The following is a 22,867-nucleotide window of genomic DNA, read 5'->3' as shown; positions in this document are numbered from 1 at the left end:
CTAATGGCCAGACTGAGAGGATTAACCAGGAATTAGAGACCGGTCTTCGATGTCTGGTATCCAGGGACCAGAGCACGTGGAGCCAGCACATCAAGTGGGTGGAGTATGCCCACAATTCCCTACCCTCCGCTTCAACAGGTATGGCTCCACTCCATGTCGTGCATGGGTATCCTCCGTCCCTGTTTCCTCCACTGGTCACAAAATCCACAGTTCCGTCGGCCCTGGCCGTGGTGCGACGCTGCAAACGGACCTGGGAAGAAGCTCGGAGGACACTGCTGCGCATGAGCAGCGCCTACAAGGCCGCAGCAGACCGCAAGAGGAGGGCCGCACCAGAGCTCAGAGTGGGACAGCGAGTGTGGCTCTCCACCAAAGATCTCCCGCTGCGGACGGAATCCCGCAAACTTGCTCCCAGGTTCGTTGGCCCGTTCCCTGTTTCCTAGGTTATTAACCCGGTCGCCGTCTCGTTGAAACTGCCCAGGTCGATGAGGGTGCACTCTACGTTCCACGTCAGCAGACTTCGCCCGAATCGCACGTCGTCGCTGGCTCCTCTGCTCAAGTCCCCCCCGCCCCCCCGCATGGTCGACGGTGGGTTGGTGTGCGCCGGTTGCTGTCTTCCCACCGCAGAGGGAGGGGGGGCGGGGGGGACTTGAGCGGAGGAGCCAGCGACGACGTGCGATTCGGGCGAAGTCTGCTGACGTGGAACGTAGAGTGCACCCTCATCGACCTGGTGGACTGGGAGGGATATGGCCCGGAGGAGCGCTCTTGGATCCCCTCCCGCATCGTCGTGGACCGCTCCCTCATCAGGGACTTTCACGCGGCTCACCCTGATGCGCCTGGGCCGTCCAGAGCCGGCCGTTGAGGGGGGGGTACTGTCATGATCCTGGATTCCAGCCAGGGCTGGGCGTGGTCGTCTAATCGGAAGGGTCACACCTGCGCCTCATGACCTCCGATTAGACCCAGTACATATAGGACCCGGGGGACGACAGAGACTCTGCTAGATCGTTGCCTCTCATGCCTCGTTCCCGCACTACCGTACTCCTGACGTGTACCGACCTACCCCGTAAGCCTGCCGTTACTGATCTTGCTGCTTGTTTGGACTGACTCCCTGGTAACCGACATTGGAACGAATAAAGGCTTATTCCGCACTGCTTACCTCTCACCTTGAGTCGTGTATTTGGGTCCACCCCCGAGTCTCGTCCGTGACAAATTGGTGATGCGTTTTTCTCATCGCTCTGTAAGAATTTTGTGCCACTCTTATTTGCAGAATTGTAACAATTGGATTTAAATCCGGACTTTGACTTGGCCACTCCAAAACCTTCATTTTGGTTTTGATTTGATTTTTTTTCCATTATTTTTACTTGTGATTTAACAAGGGGTGTGGGGGCAATTACCTTTTCACTGAGGGTCATAAAGGTTTGAATTTTTTTGTTTTGATAAATAGGATTGTCATTTGAAAACTGCACTTTGTATTTCCTCGGGTTGTCACTGAGTGATATTAAAATTGGTTTGATAATTTGGAAACTTTGCATGTGATAGATATGAAAAGAAAAATCATGAAGGGGGCAAATACTTTTTCATGGCACTGTAAGATTGGATAACCATTTATATGATATTTTGAATGTTTATAAGTAGATTAATTTTGAAATAATCACAATAAAAACAGTATAAATTAGGGCTTGCACAAGTTGATATTCTTTTTAAGTCAGCAGCAATGTGATGATGGCCGGGATGATGATGTCAGTTATGTTTTTTCAGTAGTATAATTTATAGTAATTGCAAGAGGAAGAAATGCTTCGCAATAATCAATGATGACTGAGAATGGACAGCTCACACTGAATTTCAACAGAGCGTACGTTAAAACAAGCGCATGAACGTGGGCTGGATTCGTTTGCTGTCACATGAGAAAATCGCCTTTCCAGTGTGCTTGGCGCGGGCACACCCAGGTAGCGTTTGCACAACCTGGCCAAAGCGGGAAACGTGTTGTCCTTGATCTGGGCCCACCACAGTAGTGGATTCTGCTTGGTGTGAATTTGCGGTGTCAGCAAATACTCACGGACTTCTTTGTGTACGGTGGAAAAACTTCCCGCTCTCCTTCCACTTTTAGGGGCTGCTGAAAAGTTCAAGGTTCTGCTCGATCCTGGGAACCCCCCCACCCCACCTCTCTGGTTCTGCCCAACCCCAAAAAAAAGTTACAAATTCATTAAAAAAAGACAAAAAAAATAAACAATAAAGGTGACTGATTTCAGCGCTCACCAAATGCCTTTAAGCACACCACCTTCTCCTTACGCCAGGAACGCAATCAGCGACTAGTCAATGTCATTGTGGAGTAGTACAGTCAACTAGTCTATACGACCCCTAGTAGGCCTATAAATCTTCTTCTTTTCCTTTTGGCTTGTCCTGTCAGGGGTCGCCACAGCGTGTCATCTTTTTCCATCAAAGCCTGTTTCGTGCATCTTGTCTAACACACACTGTCCTCATGTCCTCCCTCACAACATCCATCAACCTTTTCTTTGGTCTTCCTCCCGCTCTTTTGCCTGGCATGTACATCCTCAGCACCCTTCTACCAAATTTCCTCACGCTCTCGTCTCTGAACATCTCCAAACCATCTAAGTCTGCTCTCTCGAACCTTGTCTCCAAAACACCAAACTTTGGCTGTCCCTCTAATGACCTCATTTCTAATCCTATCTAATATTTTCAATCCAAGCGAGAACCTCAGCATCTTCATTTCTGCTACCTCAAGTTCTGCTTCCTGTTGTTGCTTCAGTGCCACCATCTCTAATCCGTACATCATGGCCGACCTCACCACAGTTTTATAAACTTTGCCCTTCATCCTAGTGGAGACTCTTCTGTTGCATAGAACACCAGACACCTTCGGCCAACTGTTCCACCCCGCTTGGACCATCATATCATATCATTTCCAAACATCATGGTCCAAGGGGATTGCAGTCTAACCTCATCTGTCAGGCTATCCATTACTACCGCAAACAGGAAGGGGCTCAGCGCAGATCCCTGATGCAGTCCCACCTCCACCTTAAATTCTTCTGACACACCTACGGCACATCTCACCGCTATTCTGCTGCCCTCATACATGTCCTGTACTATTCTAACATATTTCTCCGCCGCACCAGACTTGCGCATGCAGTACCACACTTCCTCTCTTGGTACTCTGTCAGAGGCTTTCTCTAGGTCTACAAAGACACAATGTAGCTCCTTCTGACCTTCTCTGTACTTTTCCATGAGCATCCTCAAGGCAAATAATGCATCTGTGGTACTCTTTCTAGGCATGAAACCATACTGTTGCTCGCAGATACTTACTTCTGTCCTGAGTCTCGCCTCCACTACTCTTTCACATAACTTCATTCTGTGGCTCATCATCTTTATTCCTCTATAGTTTCCATCGCCCTGAACATCGCCTTTGTTCTTAAAAATGGGGACTAGCACACTTTTACGCCATTCTTCTAGCATCTTCTCTCCTGCTAGTATTCTATTGAATAATCAAAAACTCCACAGCCACCTCTCCAAGTTGCTCCAATACCTCTACTGGTATGTCATCAGGACCAACTGTCTTTCCACTTTTCATTCTCTTCAGTGCCTTTCTAACTTCCCCCTTTACTAATCAATGCCACTTCCTGGCCATTCACGCTTGCCTCTTTGACGCTACCTTCTCTCCCATTCTCTTCATTCATTAACTTCTCAAAGTACTCTTCCCATCAACCTAGCACACTACTGGCAGCAGTCAACTTATTTCCATCGCTCTCCTTGATCACTTTACTTGCTGCACATCCTTCCCATCTCTATCCCTCTGTCTGGCCAAACTGTAGAGATTATTTTCTCCCTCTTTCATATCCAACCTGGTGTACATGTCGTCATATGCCTCTTGTTTAGCCTTCGCCACCTCTACCTTTTCCCTACATCGCATCTCAATGTATTCCTTCCGCCTCTCCTCTGTCCTCTCCATGTCCCACTTCTTCTTCGCTAATCTTTTTCCTTGGATGACTTCCTGTATTTTGGGGTTCCGCCACCAAGTCTCTTTCTCCCCTTTCCGACCACAAAGTAGGCCTATAAATACAAAATCTAAATAAAAAATGCAAATGAAAAGGAATCTGCCGTCCTTGCATATCCCAGCCAGTCTTCCCCCACCTTCCTTTTCAATGGCCGTTGGTTGACTTCAAGAATAGGCTGTTCCCCATCAAGAGGAACAAATGTAGTGACCTGCAGGACGTGTACTTGTTAAATAAGACTCGTGCAGTCGTAGGTGCAGTGCAGTACTCTGTCCCCTGCGTGGCCTGACTGCTCCCGCGATGGAGCACTTCTGCTTAATGTCTCAGAAAGGGGCTAAATGACACCATTAGCAGCCGTGAACCTACAAATTGAACACTCTGCACTCTAATGAATGGCACCATTGAAAGCATATTGTCACGCACGGTGCCAGGGGGCACGCCTTCCCTCCCCCGTCCTGCACCTCGCAGAATGGAACACTGCGGTCAGGAGATGTGGGCGAGAGACGTCTGGCTGCTTTTTAGTCAAGCACTTGCTAGGCTGCTGCTGGGGGGGAATAAGTGTTAAAATTTACAAGAGAAGATTCGTGAGTGGGCCAAAAGGCTAAAATGTTCTCTCCAAACAGATGAGAGCGGGCTGCGCTGAGCAAGAAAAAAAAAAAAAGTGGAACAAAATTCAAATGCATATTGACAGGCAAGGGCAAAGTTAAAAGGAGGCATTTAGCAACAGAAGCGGAACGAAGTGCATTTAAGTCTCCTTTGCAGATTGATATGAAAAAAAAATGGATTGCCTTGAGGTTTTACTAGATGAGCGAAGATAGCTGCAGTGTATTCCAGCCAAGGATGAAAAGGATCTTCACCAAAGCCAAACAATCCTAATGTGGATCAGCACCAAATGGTATAACAGGAATACAGTAATCAAGATACTCACCTTTATTACATTACGCTTTATTCATTACTTGGCTGTAAAATAGAAAACAGACGGAATTTTTCATATCCTGGATTTTTCCACGAGGTGAAGTCATTATTTTGACTATTTTCCTCATTATTTTTGACAAAATGTTCCATCTCCAAAATTTAGACCTTTTCATTTCATCCATCCATCCATCCATCCATCCATCCATCATCCATCCATCCATCCATCCATCCATCCATCCATCCATCCATCCATCCATCCATCCATCCATCCTCTGCTTATCCGGGGTCAGGTACTGGGGGCGAATATGTGGGTACATAATTTTTCTTCACAATAAAAACAAATAACTTTCAGAAATATTTCATATCTCATTTTACCCAATTTTTCTGTCATTACCAGATAATATATAACCATTCAACAGAGAAAAACATTTTAGCACAAAATATTTGAACAAAACCCAAGGACTGGCTCCTTAATAAGAATTCATTTTTCAAATTTCGGAATTAAAACTTAATAATGTACAACTAATCTATTTCCTGAGCATACCTGCTGTCAAATGATGCTCATTTGGACAAATTATACGAATTTGAGCATATTTGAATTCACTTCATGATGGACTTCCTGTTGATTTGCAGGCAGGGGTTCTGTTCTTACAGGTCTCTGAGCCTCTTTGCGGTTGGACGTGTGGTCACGAGCTGACCTTGTGACCTTGAGTTTTGCGACTCCACACCCAATGATGAAAACTGCAATATTTTGCAATTTTTTCCCCCACATTGCCAGTGTGAAATTTGGTCGCCATCAGACTACATGTGTGGTCAAACTTGGAAAAAAAAATATGGCTGACTTCCTGTAAGTTTGGAGGCAGCGCTTTTTAGATCGCCATTGCTTGTGCAGTTCTGCTGAAGGAAATTGGATTCAGATGGTGAATTTTAAAGAAACTGTTTTTGAGGCACACCCGCTGAGGCAATTTTTGGAGCTCACGCCAAAAATGATTTGAACAAAATGTTTTTTTTTTTTACAAGGAAGATGTCAAACCCTGACATCTCAGTCTGACCAAAATGTGTTTCGATGCATCTTATAGCTGCTCCCGACTGGACCCGTCTGTCACACGACGGCGCATTAAAGATTTAACGAGCTTGTCAGCAGCCTCAGCGGGTCAAGGAACGTTTTGTGCAGCCTCAGAAGCAAGAAAAAGTGTTGACAAGACACAAAGCCGCTGCTTTATTGGGAAGGTTCGGCTTGCCCTGCAAATCCGCAGCCTCCTCCTGGCTAAACTTTTTTTTTTTTTTTTTTGCTGCTTTGAATGAATTATAGCCGCAGATAGCGACGGACAGCTTTATCGCTTCAACGTGACAAACATTCAATGGCACGTTTACACACAAATGCACAAACATGAACGGTATGCTTAAGGGACACTTCATTAGGTACAGCAGCACACTCAAAGGATAATGGGATCCAATACAAGAGCCATATCAAGTATTTAGCCTTAAGTTTTTTTTTTTTTTTATTATTGTTGTTTGGACGGATTATGCAAATGACACTTTTTGCAAGGGAGGCATATGAGCCATAGTAGAACCCATTAAATTGGGGTTCAGATTAGAACCCGGATGTTCCCATTGTGGGATGCTTAAAGGCTTACTGTATTTTAATTCTTACCATGACAATAGCCTACATTTTCATTTATTTCTCCGTGAAATATGCCGCAAGTCAAAAAAGCGGTGCATATTTTTTTGCTGATCTTAATTCGGAGCGTTGGGCCTTTACGGAGGTTTGTGTTCTTGTTACAATTTATCACGTTCTTTTAAATTTAATCTATTGAATTATTTTGAGAACAATAAAAATAGGTCAAATAAAAATTTGAATGTACTCTATTGCTTCATAGAGTGCCTCAATTGGGCCATGGAGCAATTACTAGATGGGTGAAGTGTGTAATTATCTGCTGCTGAGCCGATTAGAACCAAAACAGCACCTACCCAGGCAGGTAAATTGAATTCATTTGAGAGGTTGTAACACTTGTCGGAAAGCGTTTCCTTGCATGAGACTAACGGTGAGCTTTCGTTGTGTGGGATGCGCTTTTCTTCACAAGAGTCCAAAGTCCCCAAAGTTGTTTGTTTTGAACTTCAGTTTCACTATACATATTTTGTAATATACCAGTACTTAAAATAATATATCTGCATTTCAATATATAAAACCCCCTGGACTACTATTATTAGAGAATTGGTATGTTTATTTTTGTGTTTTATGTTTCACAAAGAGCTGTTTTGGCCCCCTGAATATGGCCGCCAAAATTAGAAATTAATCATGATGAGAATTCAATCACAACATATTTTTTATGTCAATTTACAAATATCTTTAGGTGTATTTTCATGGTGTAAAAAATTACCGTATGATCATCACTGAGCCTTGCCTTCCCCTAGAGGCAGCAAACAGCCACTGCATCTTGTTAAGTCCCATCTGGCTCCTTCTTCCACCTAATATCCAGCCATCATGCCCCCTGGTTCCACACCCCACTCTCCTCCCCCATCTTCCACTTTCTCGGCTTTCTTCTGTGGTCAACTGCAGCTTTTCACACACAAGTGCGATTATTGTATTTAGTTCTTGCCTCAAGAAATATTTATATACCTAACTTGATGTGTGGAAAATATGAACTAGTGAGGCAAAAGGACCCATGTTAAACACATGGACCAATATTTGACTCACAGACCTCTTTGACCCAGACTTGACACATGGACACAGAGTGCTTGCAATAAGGACCTGGTTTTCACCCACAGTTTTGTGGGTCTCGTGGAATTGCTTGCCTTCTGGCTTTTCAGAATTTTGTGGAACTCTCGTTTGGCCTATGGTCCCATATGACACATAGACCCATATTTGACATAGGGATCTATGTTTGTCACATGGACCTGTATTTGTCATATAGACCTATGTTTGACAAGCCACCCATTATCTGATTCTTGACTCCCATTTGACACGCGTAACTACGTTGGACGGATCGGTGCAGCGTCTGCAGTGATACGGACTTTGTATCGGTCCGCTGTGGCAAAGAGGGAGCTAAGCCGAAAGGTGAAGCTCTCAATTTACTAGTTGATCTACATTCCTACCCTCACTTATGGGCACGAGCTGTGGGTCGTGACCAAAAGAACAAGATCTCGAATACAAGTGGCTGAAAAGAGTTTCCTCCGCAGGGTGTCCGGGCTCTCCTTTAGAGATAGGGTGAGAAACTCGATCATCTGGGAGGGGCTCAGTGCCCAGCTGCTGCTCCTCTGCATTGAGAGGAGCCAGGCTGGATCCAGATGCCTCACTGGTGAGGTGTTCCGGCCACGTCCCACCGGAAGGAGACCCCGGGGACGACCCAGGACACACTATGTCTCTCGGCTGGCCTGGGAACACCTCAGAATTCTTCCGGAAGAGTTCGAAGAAGTGGCTTGGTGGCTGAAGCAACTTCCCCGCGACCCGACCTGGAGAAGTGGAAGAAAATTGATGGATGGATGGACTAAGTTGGAAAAACAAACCAATGCTTGACCCAAAAAAAACAGATATCATTATTTGACACGTAGACCTCTGTTTGACACATAGACCCACATTTTATACATCCCCATACCCAAATTTGACATGTGGAATGTTTGACACATGAACCCACATTTGACCTATAAAGCACTGGTTGGTCCACAAACCCAGAGATCCTCGTTTGACACTTGGGCCCCTGTTTAACACATACAGTCAAATTTGAGACATAAACCAATTTTTCAACCTACAGACTGATGTTTGATACGTGGAACTTTGACTCCATTGAAGTCCACAAAACTAACACAGTGGTTTGTCTGATCTCAAAGGGAGAAGAGGCACCCTACAGAGAGGTAGCCCAGAAGCTTAGAACCTGGTGCACGGACAACAATGCGCCAGGGATCACTATAAAAACAAAGATGATTGTGGATTTCAAGAGGAACAGAACTGAACCGGTGCCGCGCTTCATCAATGGTGAGTCCGTGGAGAGTCCGCGCACATTCTGGTTCCTGGAAGCCCTGATTTCTGAGAACCTTTCCTGGACAGCAAGAAAAAGGTTCAACAGCGTCTCCACTTCCTGAGAGTCCTCAGGAAAAACGACCTGGATACAAAGTTGCATCTGGCCTTCTACTGCTCAATTTATTTAGAGCCCGCTGACATACTGTGCCTCCATTTTGTACTGGAGCTGCACAGAGGCAGACAGAGCGAGGCTTCAGAGGACAATCAAAGCAGCACAGAGGATCCTTGGGTGTCCTCCCCTCTCCGTGGCTGACATTTATTCCTCTCGGTGCCTCAGTAGAGTTCAGAACATTATTAAGGACACTACTCATCCCGGGTATGTACTGTTTGAGCTCCTGCCATCTGGAAGGCAGTACAGATGCGCAAAAGCCAGGATGAACAGACTAAGGAACAGCTTTCTTTTCCCCGACAGCCATCACCACCCTGAACTCTCATCTTTCCGCTGTTAATACAAAGGCACACTGATTTAAATATCTTGAGCAATACTTTTTATGCATTCCATTTTACACATGTATTTTTATGTATTTGTGTTTCATTTATTTTCTTTTATGTATGCACCGACGCAGGAGAGGCTCTCCAATTTCATTGTACAATTGTGTATGATGACAATAAATGGCATTTATTCATTCATGTCATGATTTCCACATACCCAAGTTCGACACTTAGACCTCAGTTTAACTGATGGAGCCCCCTTTCACCCAAGGACCCATGTTTGACACACTGACTTCATGGTTGATCCATGGATCCAACATTTGACACAGAACCACGTTTGACACACACACTCATATTTGACATAAAGAGGTGTGATGACACAGGTTTTTAATGTAAAAACTTGCAGCCAACACCCAAATGCTTTGTAAAAAGTCATGTGACATTATGACTTACTGACTTTACATAGTTAGTACACATACACCAAATGTTTGAATATACTTATATAGGTCTTTTTGTTGTCATCTGTCATCTGTTTGATCTAGACCAGCCAGATAGTGTTAATAATGTACAGTCACATCTGGAGCTATTTCACACCGTCCAGTCCCATGAGGAGAACGAGAAGGAATCCCGTCACTGTTAAGAAACTTGTAAAATACGGCTTTTTGTTGTTGTTCCGCTTAAATTATTACTGTGGTGTTGATACATGTCCTAGTATCTTCGTGTCTTCTGTGCACAAATGTTTATTTTGTTTTGCTGTTCGCTTGAAAGTTGCGCTTTTTTTTTCCTCTTTTTTTGAACATTGAAAGGAAAAAAACACATACAAACCTCACACGGACCTTTAAACGAATAAATCGTCAAACAAATGATGACAAGGCGGCGGTGGGGTAGGGGGGGTTATGGACGACGGCGAGCAGCATCCTCCATTCATACTTTTTTTTGTGTTCGTTTCTGAGAATTAAGGCACCGCTGCATTAAAGAAAAAAACAAGATGGGTCGAAAAACTGACAAACCTCTCCGGCGGGTGTGATGGCGAGGCCGGCTGAAAGGCTGATGTAGTTTATGTTTGTTTGTTTGTTGAGTGTCAGGTTTATACGGTGCTTTCCAGCATCCACTCGGTGCTGCTAAATGTCACCCTGCGGTTGCCCAGGGGCGACGATTCAGCGTCCAGCTGGTTGGTGGAGCGGTGCCACCTCGTCCTGGCCCGCCGCGGGTAACTGTGGCTCTGAAATATGGAGTAGTCCCCTCCGTCGAAGGAAAACCTGTGCCGAGTTCGCGCCAGCTCGTTGGGCATCAGCAGCCCCGCGTTAGCCAGCACGCCCTTTTTGTCCACAAAGCGCGGCGCCTCAGCAGAGCACGCGTTCGGGCCGATGAGGCACAGCGACATGGTGGACCCCATCAGACTGCTGTCTGTCTGCGTGTCTGTCTGTGTGTCCTCCGGTGGAAGGCTGGTCCTTCGCTTAGTTGGCGGTGGCAGCTCCACCTCAAGGACCGCAGAGGGGGCCTCTATGGCCACAACAGCTCTGGTGTCGTCCTCCTTCTCGTTGTCCACCTTCTGAACCAGCGCCATGCACTCCTTGGGTCCGTCACGCTGGCCATCTTCCGAAGGCTGACGGGACGCCGAGCGCTGCACCAGCTGGTGGCTGCCATTGGCTTGCGAGCGGACGCCGGGGCACGCCTTGGCCTTGCTGTCCTCAGGTCCGCTGTAGGCCTTGTAACGGATCATGAGGATGACAATGAACACCAAGACGGACGCCACGATGATGCCGCCAATGATGATGATCATGGTTCCCCCCAGGAACTGGCTGTGCATGAAGGGACACGGGCTGACCTCCCCGGTCGTGTGGAACTGGATGCAGCCCACTACGCGCGTGGCCGTCAGCGAGGTGACGCCGTCGTCGTAAACGGCCAGCACGCACAGATCGTACTCGCGTCCAACTGCCAGGTCATTGATCAGGAAATCCTTGTTGGTGGGTGGGATCATCCTACAAGAGGGGAGTAATGCTGGGTTATTTCTGACAGGACTCTCAGAGGCCTTTTTGAAAATAAACAACTAATTGGCTCTTGTATTGCATTTGAGTCTGTTTGTGCAGGCTGACAACGATGGCCTATGGTGCTAGCCGCATTTCAAGTGGGTTTTGTTGCTAAGATGTTCGATGTCAGCAAAAAAACACAATCTAAAATCTACAATTTCATCTATTTTATAGTATAAGCAGTCCATTCCATACTTTGCTCTGGCACTTTTATAACACTTGCTAAAGTGCTAACATAGTAGCAAGGAATATGCGTGATTGTTGCTCGTTTAAAGTCATTTATTGACACTTCCATTGCAGTTAACTGTAAAACTAAACAGACAAGAATGACATCTGTTGAATGTTCAAATGTTCTTCATTTTTGATGTAAAAAAAAATCGTAATGGAATGTGGATGTAATTGATGAGCTAACAAAAATTAGCATTGAATTCGTAGCACCTATATCTCTCGAAATAAGAAATATTGAGACACAAGCGTTGCATGAACACTTGCAACGCGCAGTATAATAAAACTCTGACATATATTCTTCAAACGCTATGAAAAGTAAGTTATCATAATATTCATTCTTGACTTCAACTTTCTTTGTTGCTGCAAGTGTGTATCTCATTGTGTGCGTCGCAATGCCCCTCAGAGGTCAGGATGTGCAGAAGAGTTACTTGACACAACCCAATGGAAAATAAATAATGAGGCAGTCATGCCAACTCTTGCTGATTATTGCTAACATCACTTGATCAAGACGTTTCATATATTCCATACTACAAAATAACTAAATTATGCCCGATTATTGGGGAAATAGTATTGAACCAAATTTAAGGCTACCATATTCTGAGTTATTTGGATAATGTTCAAATTCTATGTACAGCACTGTCATTAATTGCACCAATAATGTAGCTGAGGGGGGCAGAGGTTAACAGTTCAGTAGACGACTACCGATGATTCCACTTCTGCCTGCAATGCATGTAATATGTAAGGTAACCCAGCAAAAAGCCATAACACCGTCAAATGTGCTAATTGTACAAATTGTGCAAAGCATACTTGTACCTCTATTTAGTTCCCTGGTTTCTTTCAGTCTGGGCTTATCTCAAGTTTCATAATTGCAACGTTCCAAGCTCTTTGCTCCTCAATACTTCAAAAGCGACCCAGAAGTTGTTCCCAGACTACCATAGTAATGAGCCTCCCAATAATCCTAACATCAAGATGGAAAGATCAAGCATCTATGAGGTTCAACGAGCTCTTCAAAATCGAGGGACAACTGATGTATCCTTCAGGGCAGTCTTTTCGTGTAAAAAGGTCACGGCATGTGGAGTACCAGCTGGGTCGTAAATCGAACAGGATACAAACAAACATTAAATCTACTGCCATTCTTTGATTATTTCAGTTTGCATATATATATATATATATATATATATATATATATATATATATATATATATATTTTTTTTTTTTTTTGCTGAGTGTTCTGTTTTGGGCAGCACTTAATATGAAAATCACTTAACATGCACTGGTTCATGGTGGCTATGCCTCAGCAACCACCTATTACTAAAGTCTCGAGTAATTAGCCTGTCATTATGTCACACGCTTTTGGCTACATAGAGAAAATAAAAAAAAAAAAAAGCTTTTGACGGTTCTACACTGTTTATGTATTCAACATAATACAGTAATACATGAGCAAAATATCAACACTGTATGCACATTTACAAGTAACTCTAAATATGCGCTTGGAGTGGGGTGTCGGGTGGGAGAGGGGGGGCGTGGAGTGTACTTGGTAAGACCACTCACATTTTTCTCTACATTTGCAAATCATCAGTTTGAGGAAAAGTGTTGATCATGTTTGATGTATTGATGTAATCTTGCCTGAAACACAAAGCGAAAAGTGTACATATGCGGCGATAGTAATAATTCGGCCATAGAGACGACTGATTTGTGACACGTCGCCATAAAATGACATCGAGGAACAATCGTTTCATTTGTGCCTTACCGAACTATGAGCGACCTGCGCTCATTCTGTAAAGACGTCTACGTTTGACTCAAATTCCATTGATTTTTGCTAGCGTACCGTGAGCCCTTGTTGAAGAGAGAGACTATAGCATTAGCTTTTTGTGAACAAAGGACTTTAATTGGGAGCTTCTGAGACAAGGATTATCCATATGAGTGTATATCTCAACATCAGTTTGTGCTGTTTGAAATGAAAGAATCCCTGAGTAAAGATGACTGCCACGTTGGCTTCTTGCACTAATTGCTGACTCTTTTGCTGCCATATGCTTCCGATTTGTCAACAAAAGGTGCAGCGACAAATGTTTTCACATTTTCAATGACATTAGCAATGAGTTTAACTTGACATTTATGCGAAACTTAATGATCAAGATCATTAAAAGAGTTAAGTGTGATGGATAGATAACGCCAAAGGTCCATTTTGAAGATTACCCCACAGTTCAAGAGATGCTTTTTGTATAACAGAGGTCTGTCCCCCTTAATTCGCCTTGAGAGAAGGCCCATTATGTCTGATACTCAAGCTCAACACCGGATGCATGATTAATTCAATGTAAGAATACATGAACCCTGGAATAGACGCCAGTAGCCTAGATTCTGTTTGTGCGTCACACAGTGAATCACAGCACTGCTTACAGTATATTTAAAAGGCTTAATAATAACCTCGATGCTGTGGCTCCACTATTACCGTCAGTATTTTGCCGAAACAAACTTACTGATTACATTCAGTAATGTATGTAGATAATATGTTGTAATTCAATGTTATATTATGATTATAATAGGTGTTAGAAATGTATGGAGTGTATAATAGACTACATTGATGTAAATGACCATTCAACATTTACGCGTATGTAAATATATGTAAATTAATATATTCACAGCATTAGAAAAGTCCCACTTATCTAAGTTAAGCGTGACTCTTTTATTTGGTGGTATTTCACATTTTCTTCAAAATTCCCATATTCACCGAACTCCTGTATTATTCACAACCATTGCATTAGCATTACAAAAAGACCAGAATTGAGGATCAATTACTAATCAACCAATGAAACCCCGCCCCCCCCTTAAAAACAACTTTTTAAAATGTTGCCCAACTGTCTCAACTGACTCTTTCATACATAACAGTCATAATAATATCATGAGCTTGATCTTGAAAAACTTTTACTAGTGAACAAGTATCTGCTTATTTTCTCACCCCCAATAAGTAAATGATGCTTTGTTCACCGCTGCAACCAAGCCTTTAATTATCCTACCGCATGTAATCGTGCTTTGTGTTGCAGCAAATTAATGATGGCCCTGCGCTGTTTGGCTGAGTGCGGATGGTGAAATGTGCTGTTGTTATTTATTGTGGTGTAATGATCCTGGAAAAATACGCTTTACTCCCGCTGTGCAGTGCTGAGGGCCAAAGAAGAGATCTCAATAGACTTCATGTCACCCTGCTTCAGTGCGGACTTATTGCGGCTTTTTGAAAGGGGGGTGGGAAAAGAATAGCGACAGGAAGATGACGAAATGCGCTGTGTGCTAGTTCGACCCCAAGGTGGCAGTAAAGCATTAGGCATGGAGAACTGGATCGACTACTTAAGTCTCGTAGGCGTTTCCGATGTTCGAGAGGAAGCGCCACAAAGGTTAAGGTTAAGGCAAGGTGGTATAAAGGTTAAAATACTGACACCGGTGAGAAGCTTTGAGTTTCCGGAGAATCCCTTAGTCACCTGATAGAAAACGAAGGCGCTGATTGACCGAACACGAGATCCCTCTATCGCCAATCGATTGGTATTCCAAGGAATACCATTTCCCAGATCTCTGTCAGAGCTAATTTGAATCTGGATTTGTCAGACTAATTTGAATTTCCATTATGGACAAAAAAATTCTCAAGTTCACTTTCAAATTTATTCGACTTCTGTTGATAAAAATTCAAATTATGTTCCCCCCCCCCCAAAATTGAGTTTGTAAATTCAAATTCAATTCCTGCTGGCACATATTTCAGATTAAAATCTCTCTTCTCCATCGTCTCCATCGTCAGTCTCAACTGTTTTCTTGTTTTCTGTGATGTAAAATTTCTGACTTTTTATGGAGTGCTTTGGGGGATCCTAAGCCACATTTAGTGGACTTTTGATTTGATATGACACTTAATCGAAACACCATTGACATTTTGTGTATAAATGACTTTCCCAGTGGAAGTTAGTCTGAAGAATGCAGACTGAGAAAAACTTTTGTCCTTGTCATGATTGTGTTTGGTTGTCTTTAGAACTGTTGCCGCATTATGGTAGATGTCTGCTTTTTTTTCTTTTTTTTTTTTGTTTGAAATTCTAATCAGGTAGTTTTACTGATTAACATTTTGTGAGCAAAATTGTCAAAATGTCACACCTTATTTCGATCAAGTTTTGATTGACCAAGAACTTGTGAACCAAGTACAGTACTTGACGCTTCATGCTGTATCTTTGACTAACCTGTAGACCAGCGTGTCATCGGCAGTGCTATTGTACTGGATCTGGTACATTCTGATCCCGGGGATGTGACGCTCAGAGGGCCATCGGATTACGGCCGAAGACGAGGTCACCTCCGTGACCACCACCCTCCTGCCTTGCTTGTCAAAGCCCTTGGTGTCATTGCCCGTCTTGGACGAGGTGGTGATGTCCGACAGGCCCGGGTCTTCGCGCATGTGGCCCGTGTTGTTAACGAACAGTGGCAGGGGAATCATATTGATCTCCACGGCAGCCGTGGCGATGCCCGCTGCATTGGAGGCCACACAGTTGAAAGCCCCGCTGTCTTTCAGTGTGGTGATGAGAATATCAAGCGTCCCATTTTCATACAGGATGGTGCGGGTGTTGTTGTGCACCAGCTTGCCATCCGGGGAACGCCAGTGGATCTCCGGGTCGGGATCACCCACCGCCTTGCACTTAAGGGTGACCCCCTGCCCTTCCATCACATGGGGCTTGGTGGAAAGGTGTTTGGTGATCAATGGCGGCTCGCATATGAACTCCTCCTCTTGTATGGACCAGAAGTACTTGTCCATGAGGTGTTCTGGCGAGGCGCACGTCTCCAGATCATCCTCGCGGGTCAGCCGGCGGAGCCATAGCAACTCGCAGTTGCAGTGAAGCGGGTTCCCGCCAAAACTCACAGCCAGGGTGGACGAACTTGACCCCTTGGCGTCGGACAGTACCTGAGCATGCTGGAACAGGCTGTCAGGTGGCAGCTTCTGCAATCGGTTTGAAGTCATGTCCAGGCGGACCAGCTTGGTGAGCAAGGTGAAGGTGCCAGCTCCAATGTGGTCAATCAGGTTGTGGTCCAGTGTGAGTGTGTTAATGTTAGTCATCCGGGCTATGGCTTCCCAGGGCAGAGTGCGCAGGTTGTTATTGGACAGATCCAGGTCCTCGATGGTGGAGACGAACTCATCGAAGGAGGTGGCTGCTACCTGGTGGATTTGGTTGTTACCGAGGATGAGGTGACGCAGGTTGTTCAGGCCTTTGAAATGGTCACTCCTGATTGCACTCAGGCGGTTGCCATCCATGTGCAGCGCTCGCAGAGAACGCAGGCCTAAGAAGGCCTGGGGCGTAATCTGGCTAATTGTGTTCCGGGACAAGGTGAGGTGCACCAGGCTGGTCATGTTGAAGAAGTCCTTCCTGCGGATGACGGTGATGAAGTTGTCAGTGAGCCGCAGCTCCACAGTCTTGCGGTCGATGGTGGGTGGTACAAAGAGGAGGCCTGTCTTGGCGCAGAGGAGCGTGAGCGTTGGCGACAGGTGCTGGCAGATGCAGCGCCCGGGACAATTGTTCGCCTTCACCAGGGCACCACACAGCAGCATGCAGAGGATCAGCCGCTCCATTCTCAATCGCGTTCCTGCTCCTGTACAGAGAGAGAGGGAATCAAAATCCTCTGAATCAACAGTGTCATTTGTCTTTGTGAGTATCTGCTACAAAACCTTAAACCCTGACCAAGATAGCAATAAGGTATCTATGCAGAATGAAATGAGCTTTTTGGAAATAATGACATCTGCTATGATGAAAGGCTGCAGCAAAACACATATCACATAAAGCATATCTGTGGATACAAATAAAAGAATGCTTTCATGTCTGAAGCATATAATTTCCCTGATTGATAACACACATCGCTCAGTCAGAATAGATGTTTTCAACATATAAGAAGGCGCTTTTTTTTTTTTAACTGTATATTCCACAGTGGGTGGAAGAATAAAGGTCACTGGTAAAAAAAAATCTGACCTTTTCCCGCTCCCCGGCATCCTCGAAATTCTGAAAATGAGACTAAGCAGGACTACCCCTATTCTAGGGCTGGGGCTAACTCCGTCAGGGCTAACTCGGGGTGGGGTCAAGGTGGGATTGAGGCTAGTTGTGGAAATCTGGGAAAGGGTTGGATTTTACACAGTTGTCACAATCAGAAAAACAAAAGGTTATGGCTATGGTTAGATTTTACAATTAAGGTTAGGGATAGGGTTAGAGTTAGGATGGTTGAGCAAATTTGGGGAGCAAAGGGCTAGTGGGTAGGGGTTTGGACAGTTTTGCAAATCTAGGTAAGAAAATGGTTTGGCTTAGGGCAGTTGTGTGAAATTAGTGAACAAAGGGTTGGGGGTAGAAATTAGGGTTTAGACAGTTGTGCAAATCTAGTCCACACTAACCTTAGTAACAAGGATAGTTGTGAAAATCAGGGCAATAAAAGACTGGGAATGGAGATTATTGGTTAGGGTTTACTGTTACGGTAGTTTTGTATTTATTTGTATCAAAGTGTTTGGATTTTGAAAGGCGTAAGGGGAATTGTGGAGATCAAGTCCACAGAGTATTCAGGTTAGGGGTTACGTTTATAACAGTTGTACAAATCAGGGCAACACAAATCCTTGTGGTGTTTTGGACTGCCACTGAAGGATGATTTTACTGGATGACTCTCCTTTTTTGAGGAAGCGCCGACGCTTTGATTTCTATTTAGAGCTATTGATTTTAGTCTCGAGGAGAATACGCCTGTGGTGACAGGCAGAAAATGCGATCGTGGGTGGAAGCAAACAGTAAGAGGCCCCGGTGGCAGACAAACGTGGATGTTGTTGCCAGCCGCTCTCGGTTCGCCTTGGCATACGTCTTGGCGGCAAACGCCTAAAGCTTCATTGGGAATGAGGAGTGTGTGTTAGCGTCAATCAAATGAAGCAATGAAAAGTGACATTCAATTTGTGGGCCAAAGAAGAGGACTTTAACCTGCTCCGAGCTGCCCCTTTTCTACAAAAGCTAACTGAAATGTTAGCGCTAACATGTCAATCATAAGCAAGAAGCCAACAGCCATGGATAATCTGTCATGGCTAATTTGTGTTTACATTATGACAAAAGTATTGGAACAAACTGTCAGTGGCAGGTTCTGAATGACAGCTAAGGAAATCTTGTTTACAACATTGCCTGTATAATAAAAGTTTGATGGTGGCCTAGGTTTGACCCTGTTCATCCATCCATCCATCCATCCATCTTGCTCCACTTAGCCAAAGTTGGGATACGGAGGGCAGCATTTTAAGCAGGGAAACAACACACCCCCTTTCTCTGGTCATTTATTTTAACTTAGATAACACTTTTGTCCACTACTGGGGTTGGTTGGGCACAACCACATCTTGGTGCGTGTCTTGGTTAGTTTTCAGTTTTCACCGTTTGTTTTCATTGGTTTCTGCCACTTTTTTCTTCAGTGTCGATGCACTGCTGGCATCGAAACTGGGAACCAAATGGGTTTTTTTTAAATTTCAAACAATTTTAGGAGAGCTAGAACATTAGTCCTGCTTTGAATTGATTCTTGATTCTTGATGCCCAACCCTACCTATAGTTGGAACCCCAAGCCCACCTTTTTTGTCCGCAAGTCAAAGCAAAAGTAACAACACTGCACAACAGTGACTTGTATCTAAAAGTCAGGTCACTTATATGTCAAGGCACCACTGGACTTCCAGTGGGGAAATTATTCACTCGTTATTTGACACTGACCCTTACCACTTCACGTTTACACTTGTATGACCATGTTTGCAAATGATAGTGATATTCAGTGAAAGGAGGGAGCAGGTGGAGGAACAATTAGAAAGATGGAGGCATGCACCGGAAAAGGGAGGAATCAAGATTAGTTCAAGTAAAACAGAATATATGTGTCTGAATGAGAGGGGTGGAGGGGGAAGTGTGAGGCTACAGGGAGAAGAGATAGCAAGGGTGGACGACTTCAAATACTTGAGGTCAACAATCCAGAGCAATGGTGAGTGTGGTAAAAAAGTGAAGAAACGGATCCAAACGAGTTGGGAACAGCTGGCAGAAGGTCTCTGGTGTGTTATGTGATGGAAGAGTCTCTGCTGGGATGAAGGGCAAAGTCTATAAAACAGTGGTGAGGCCGGCCATGATGTACGGATTAGAGACGGTGGCACTGAAGAAACAACAGGAAGCAGAACTTGAGGTAGCAGAAATTAAGATGTTGGGATTCTCGCTCGGAGTGAGCAGGTTGGATAGGATTAGAAATGAGCTCATTAGAGAGACAGCGAAAGTTGGATGTTTTGGAGACAAGGTTCGAGAGAGCAGACTTCAATGGTTTGAACATGTCCAGAGGTGAGAGAGTGAGTACAAGGGTGCTGATGATGGAGCTGCCAGGCAAAAAGCGAGAGGAAGACCAAAGAAAAGGTTGACGGATGTTGTGAGGGAAGACATGAGGACAGTGGGTGTGAGAGAAGAAGATGCAGGAGATAGGCAAAGATGGAAAAAGATGACGCGCTGTGGCGACCCCTAACGGGACAAGCCAAAAGGAAAAGGAGAAGAAGACGTTTACACTTGTATGACAGTGGATAAATTGTTACATACAAATTTCCAGATACAGTTTGGTTCTGGAACATTCTATTAGCGTATCTGAAAATGTTAACTGCAGTTTTTGTTACACTGACGGTTCATCAAGTTAAACAATCATGTTAGAAAGGGGCACCCACTGCTTTGAAAATCAACTACTACCAATTTATTCCGAAAGATTTATTAAACATAGACGACAGCTAAAACTGCCGCATGTGCTTTCTGTTGCCGGTCAAAATGTTTCAGAGGTCAGAGCACTTGTGCATGTAAAAACACACACACACACACACACACTTACACTCCCACACATGATGGGATACACAATGTGAGAACATTCCCAATCCCCAAGAGAGAATTTTATTAATGCAGCAAAGCTCTGCTGTTGTCGGAAATTACTTCACCAAATTCCCTCAATTAGGAAGCAGCGTGAGACTTTGTTGGTATGGAAAAAAATACTGCCGCCCACGCTTGTTTGTAGGCAGCATCGGACCTGACCTTGCCAGGCTGTATTAGCATTCACGCGGTAACTGGGACACAAAGCTTGCGCTTTCTCCCGAGGAGGATCTGTGCCTGAGTGTTTCCTGCCACACTACCGAGGATACTGTATTGATCTTTCACCATTTAAGGGCGGGCAGGGAGGGAAGTGGGTGGTGGTGGTGGTGTTGGTGGGGGACTTTGTTGCTACGGTAACTCAGGGTGTCGAACGCAGGTCTTTGAATTCAATTAAGATGATGCGGAGAAGCCTTCTTAGCGCAAAGGTTGTAAAGTTAAACAGATTTCAGAATTTGCAAGTAAATTAGTGTTCACCTTTAGTTCTTTTCCATTTCTGTTATATTGCCGTTTTACAACAGGAAAGGGTAGGAAAATAAGATTTTAAAATCTACAACAGAAGCAGTAACTAAATTAAAGGTTCCCCATGTCGTCTACAGATAGCCTGTGTGAGGAGGTAACATAGCAGTCTCCATTTTGACTCGATGATCCCTCTTCAAACAGATCAAGTGCTCAAATGGACCACCGCCAATACATCCAAAGCTTAGTTTGTTGACAAAAAGCTGGTCAATACCAGCTAATCGTCTTAGCACGCAAATGGGAAGTAGAAACTGCCAAAATCAAATACCGTAGGTACGAGAATCAAAAATGACATGGCAAAAGGAATACCTATCAAAATAAAATAAGAACGTTAAACATTGCGCAACAGAAGCAACATCCATCAAAAACAGGAGGGTAATTCAAATTGACTAACATAAATTGATTACCATTCAGCTATTAGTTTGGTCTGTAACATATCAGAAAATGGGTAAACATTATTGTATAAGATTATCTGTCTGCTTTATTATTACAATAACTATAACTTGGGATTTACTGTGGAGACCCAGATTCAGAGTATTTGGATAAGTTTAAGTTAAATAAGGTCACCAAATGAATAACCAATTTTTAAAAGTCATTACTGATTAAGTAATTTTCAATTAATCACTGCACCTCTAAAATGGAGCTAACGTAGGTTGGTCAATATGAGCTGAGGTTCCTTTCAAGCTAAGGGGAAAGAGAAACCTACCAAAATAAAATCAAGCATAACTTACCAGAAGCAACGCCTCTGCTCAGTTATCAGCTGTAAGACTCCAAATTGCCACCTGGTACAACTTTTGGGGAGTTCACAGTGCACCGCTCATGCAACATTGGCCTTCAGCCACATCTGCGTCTTCTGCTGAGTGCGTTTTTTTTCCTGCATTTATTAGCGGTGACCCGTAAACATGTTCCATTACATACCTTAAAGGCTTAAAGGTGAACTTCATGGAAGTGTGAAGATGTGGACCCCAAAGCCAACAGAAAAGAAACAGACACAGCCTCTAACGACATCTGCCTCTGCTGCAGTTTGCTCACAGAAAGCTTGGAATACTTGGGGTGACGCCACGTTTGAGTCATCCTCGCATTAATGAAGCGTGTTTACACGCGACAGTGCTCATGTCACGATTGTGGCTACGACTCCTTTTAAAAAGGATTTCATCTTATTGGGAAGGTCTAAATCAGTCTGTGATGTGCGACAACTGACTTAAATAGATATGCAGTACATTGTGCCACGAGAAGAGCTCTGAGGAGGGGGTCTGCGTAGCCAGAGGTGGGACACCACCGAGTGCCTTACTGAACATGACATCCACAGGTGGTCCTGGACTGAAGGGCGGTCAGTGCAACGATGATCAATTGCACCTCCTTGGCTGATTGGCAATGGGTAGGAAGGAGTAACCCCCCCACCACCACCACCCAGGTGGCTTCCCATATCAAACTCTCACTGATGATATGTTTCAAAAATAGCAGTTTTAATTCCTCCAAGCCTAATGAAGTGAGAGTTTATCTTTTGGTGGCTGACGCAATAATGCACTTTTCTGTTATTAATGTATTGTAAATTATTATTGTTAATAAGATGAAGGCAATTTTGGACTTAAGTAACATTCCCATTAAGTTGCCTCTTCAGTCTACAGACGTCAACCCTATTAAAAAAAAAACAAACAAAGAAAAAACTGAGGAAAGCTTTAGGCTTCAAAGTGGCACCCAAGAAACTTGAAAGATTTTTTTTCTGGAAAGAGGAATGGGCTAAAATCTCCCTGAAATCTCATTCCTGGTTTCTCCAAGCAACACCCTACTATATATTTTTCTTGGGGATCTGAAACGAATTCACAGAAAATCCACATTTAT

General features: G+C 44.2%; 1 protein-coding gene across 5 annotated transcripts in view; it reads right to left on the bottom strand.

Annotated features, from left to right (window-relative positions):
- Positions 1-9,715: 9,715 nt before the first annotated feature.
- Positions 9,716-22,867, bottom strand: part of lrfn1 (leucine rich repeat and fibronectin type III domain containing 1) — a 187,126-nt gene continuing 173,974 nt past the window's right edge. For all 5 annotated transcript variants that reach the window (XM_061827077.1, XM_061827078.1, XM_061827079.1 and 2 more), the window contains 2 exons: positions 15,833-17,228; positions 9,716-11,348 (listed from right to left, as the gene is read on the bottom strand). In XM_061827077.1, the coding sequence (XP_061683061.1) occupies positions 10,454-11,348; positions 15,833-17,208 (2,271 nt within the window). In that variant the 5' untranslated portion in view covers positions 17,209-17,228 and the 3' untranslated portion in view covers positions 9,716-10,453. The remainder of the gene's footprint in view (positions 11,349-15,832; positions 17,229-22,867) is intronic.

This window comes from Syngnathoides biaculeatus, chromosome 8, assembly GCF_019802595.1.
Source record: "Syngnathoides biaculeatus isolate LvHL_M chromosome 8, ASM1980259v1, whole genome shotgun sequence".
NCBI classification, from domain to species: domain Eukaryota; kingdom Metazoa; phylum Chordata; class Actinopteri; order Syngnathiformes; family Syngnathidae; genus Syngnathoides; species Syngnathoides biaculeatus.
Note: the sequence above shows the minus strand (reverse complement) of the source record. Positions and strands in the feature narration are given on the sequence as shown.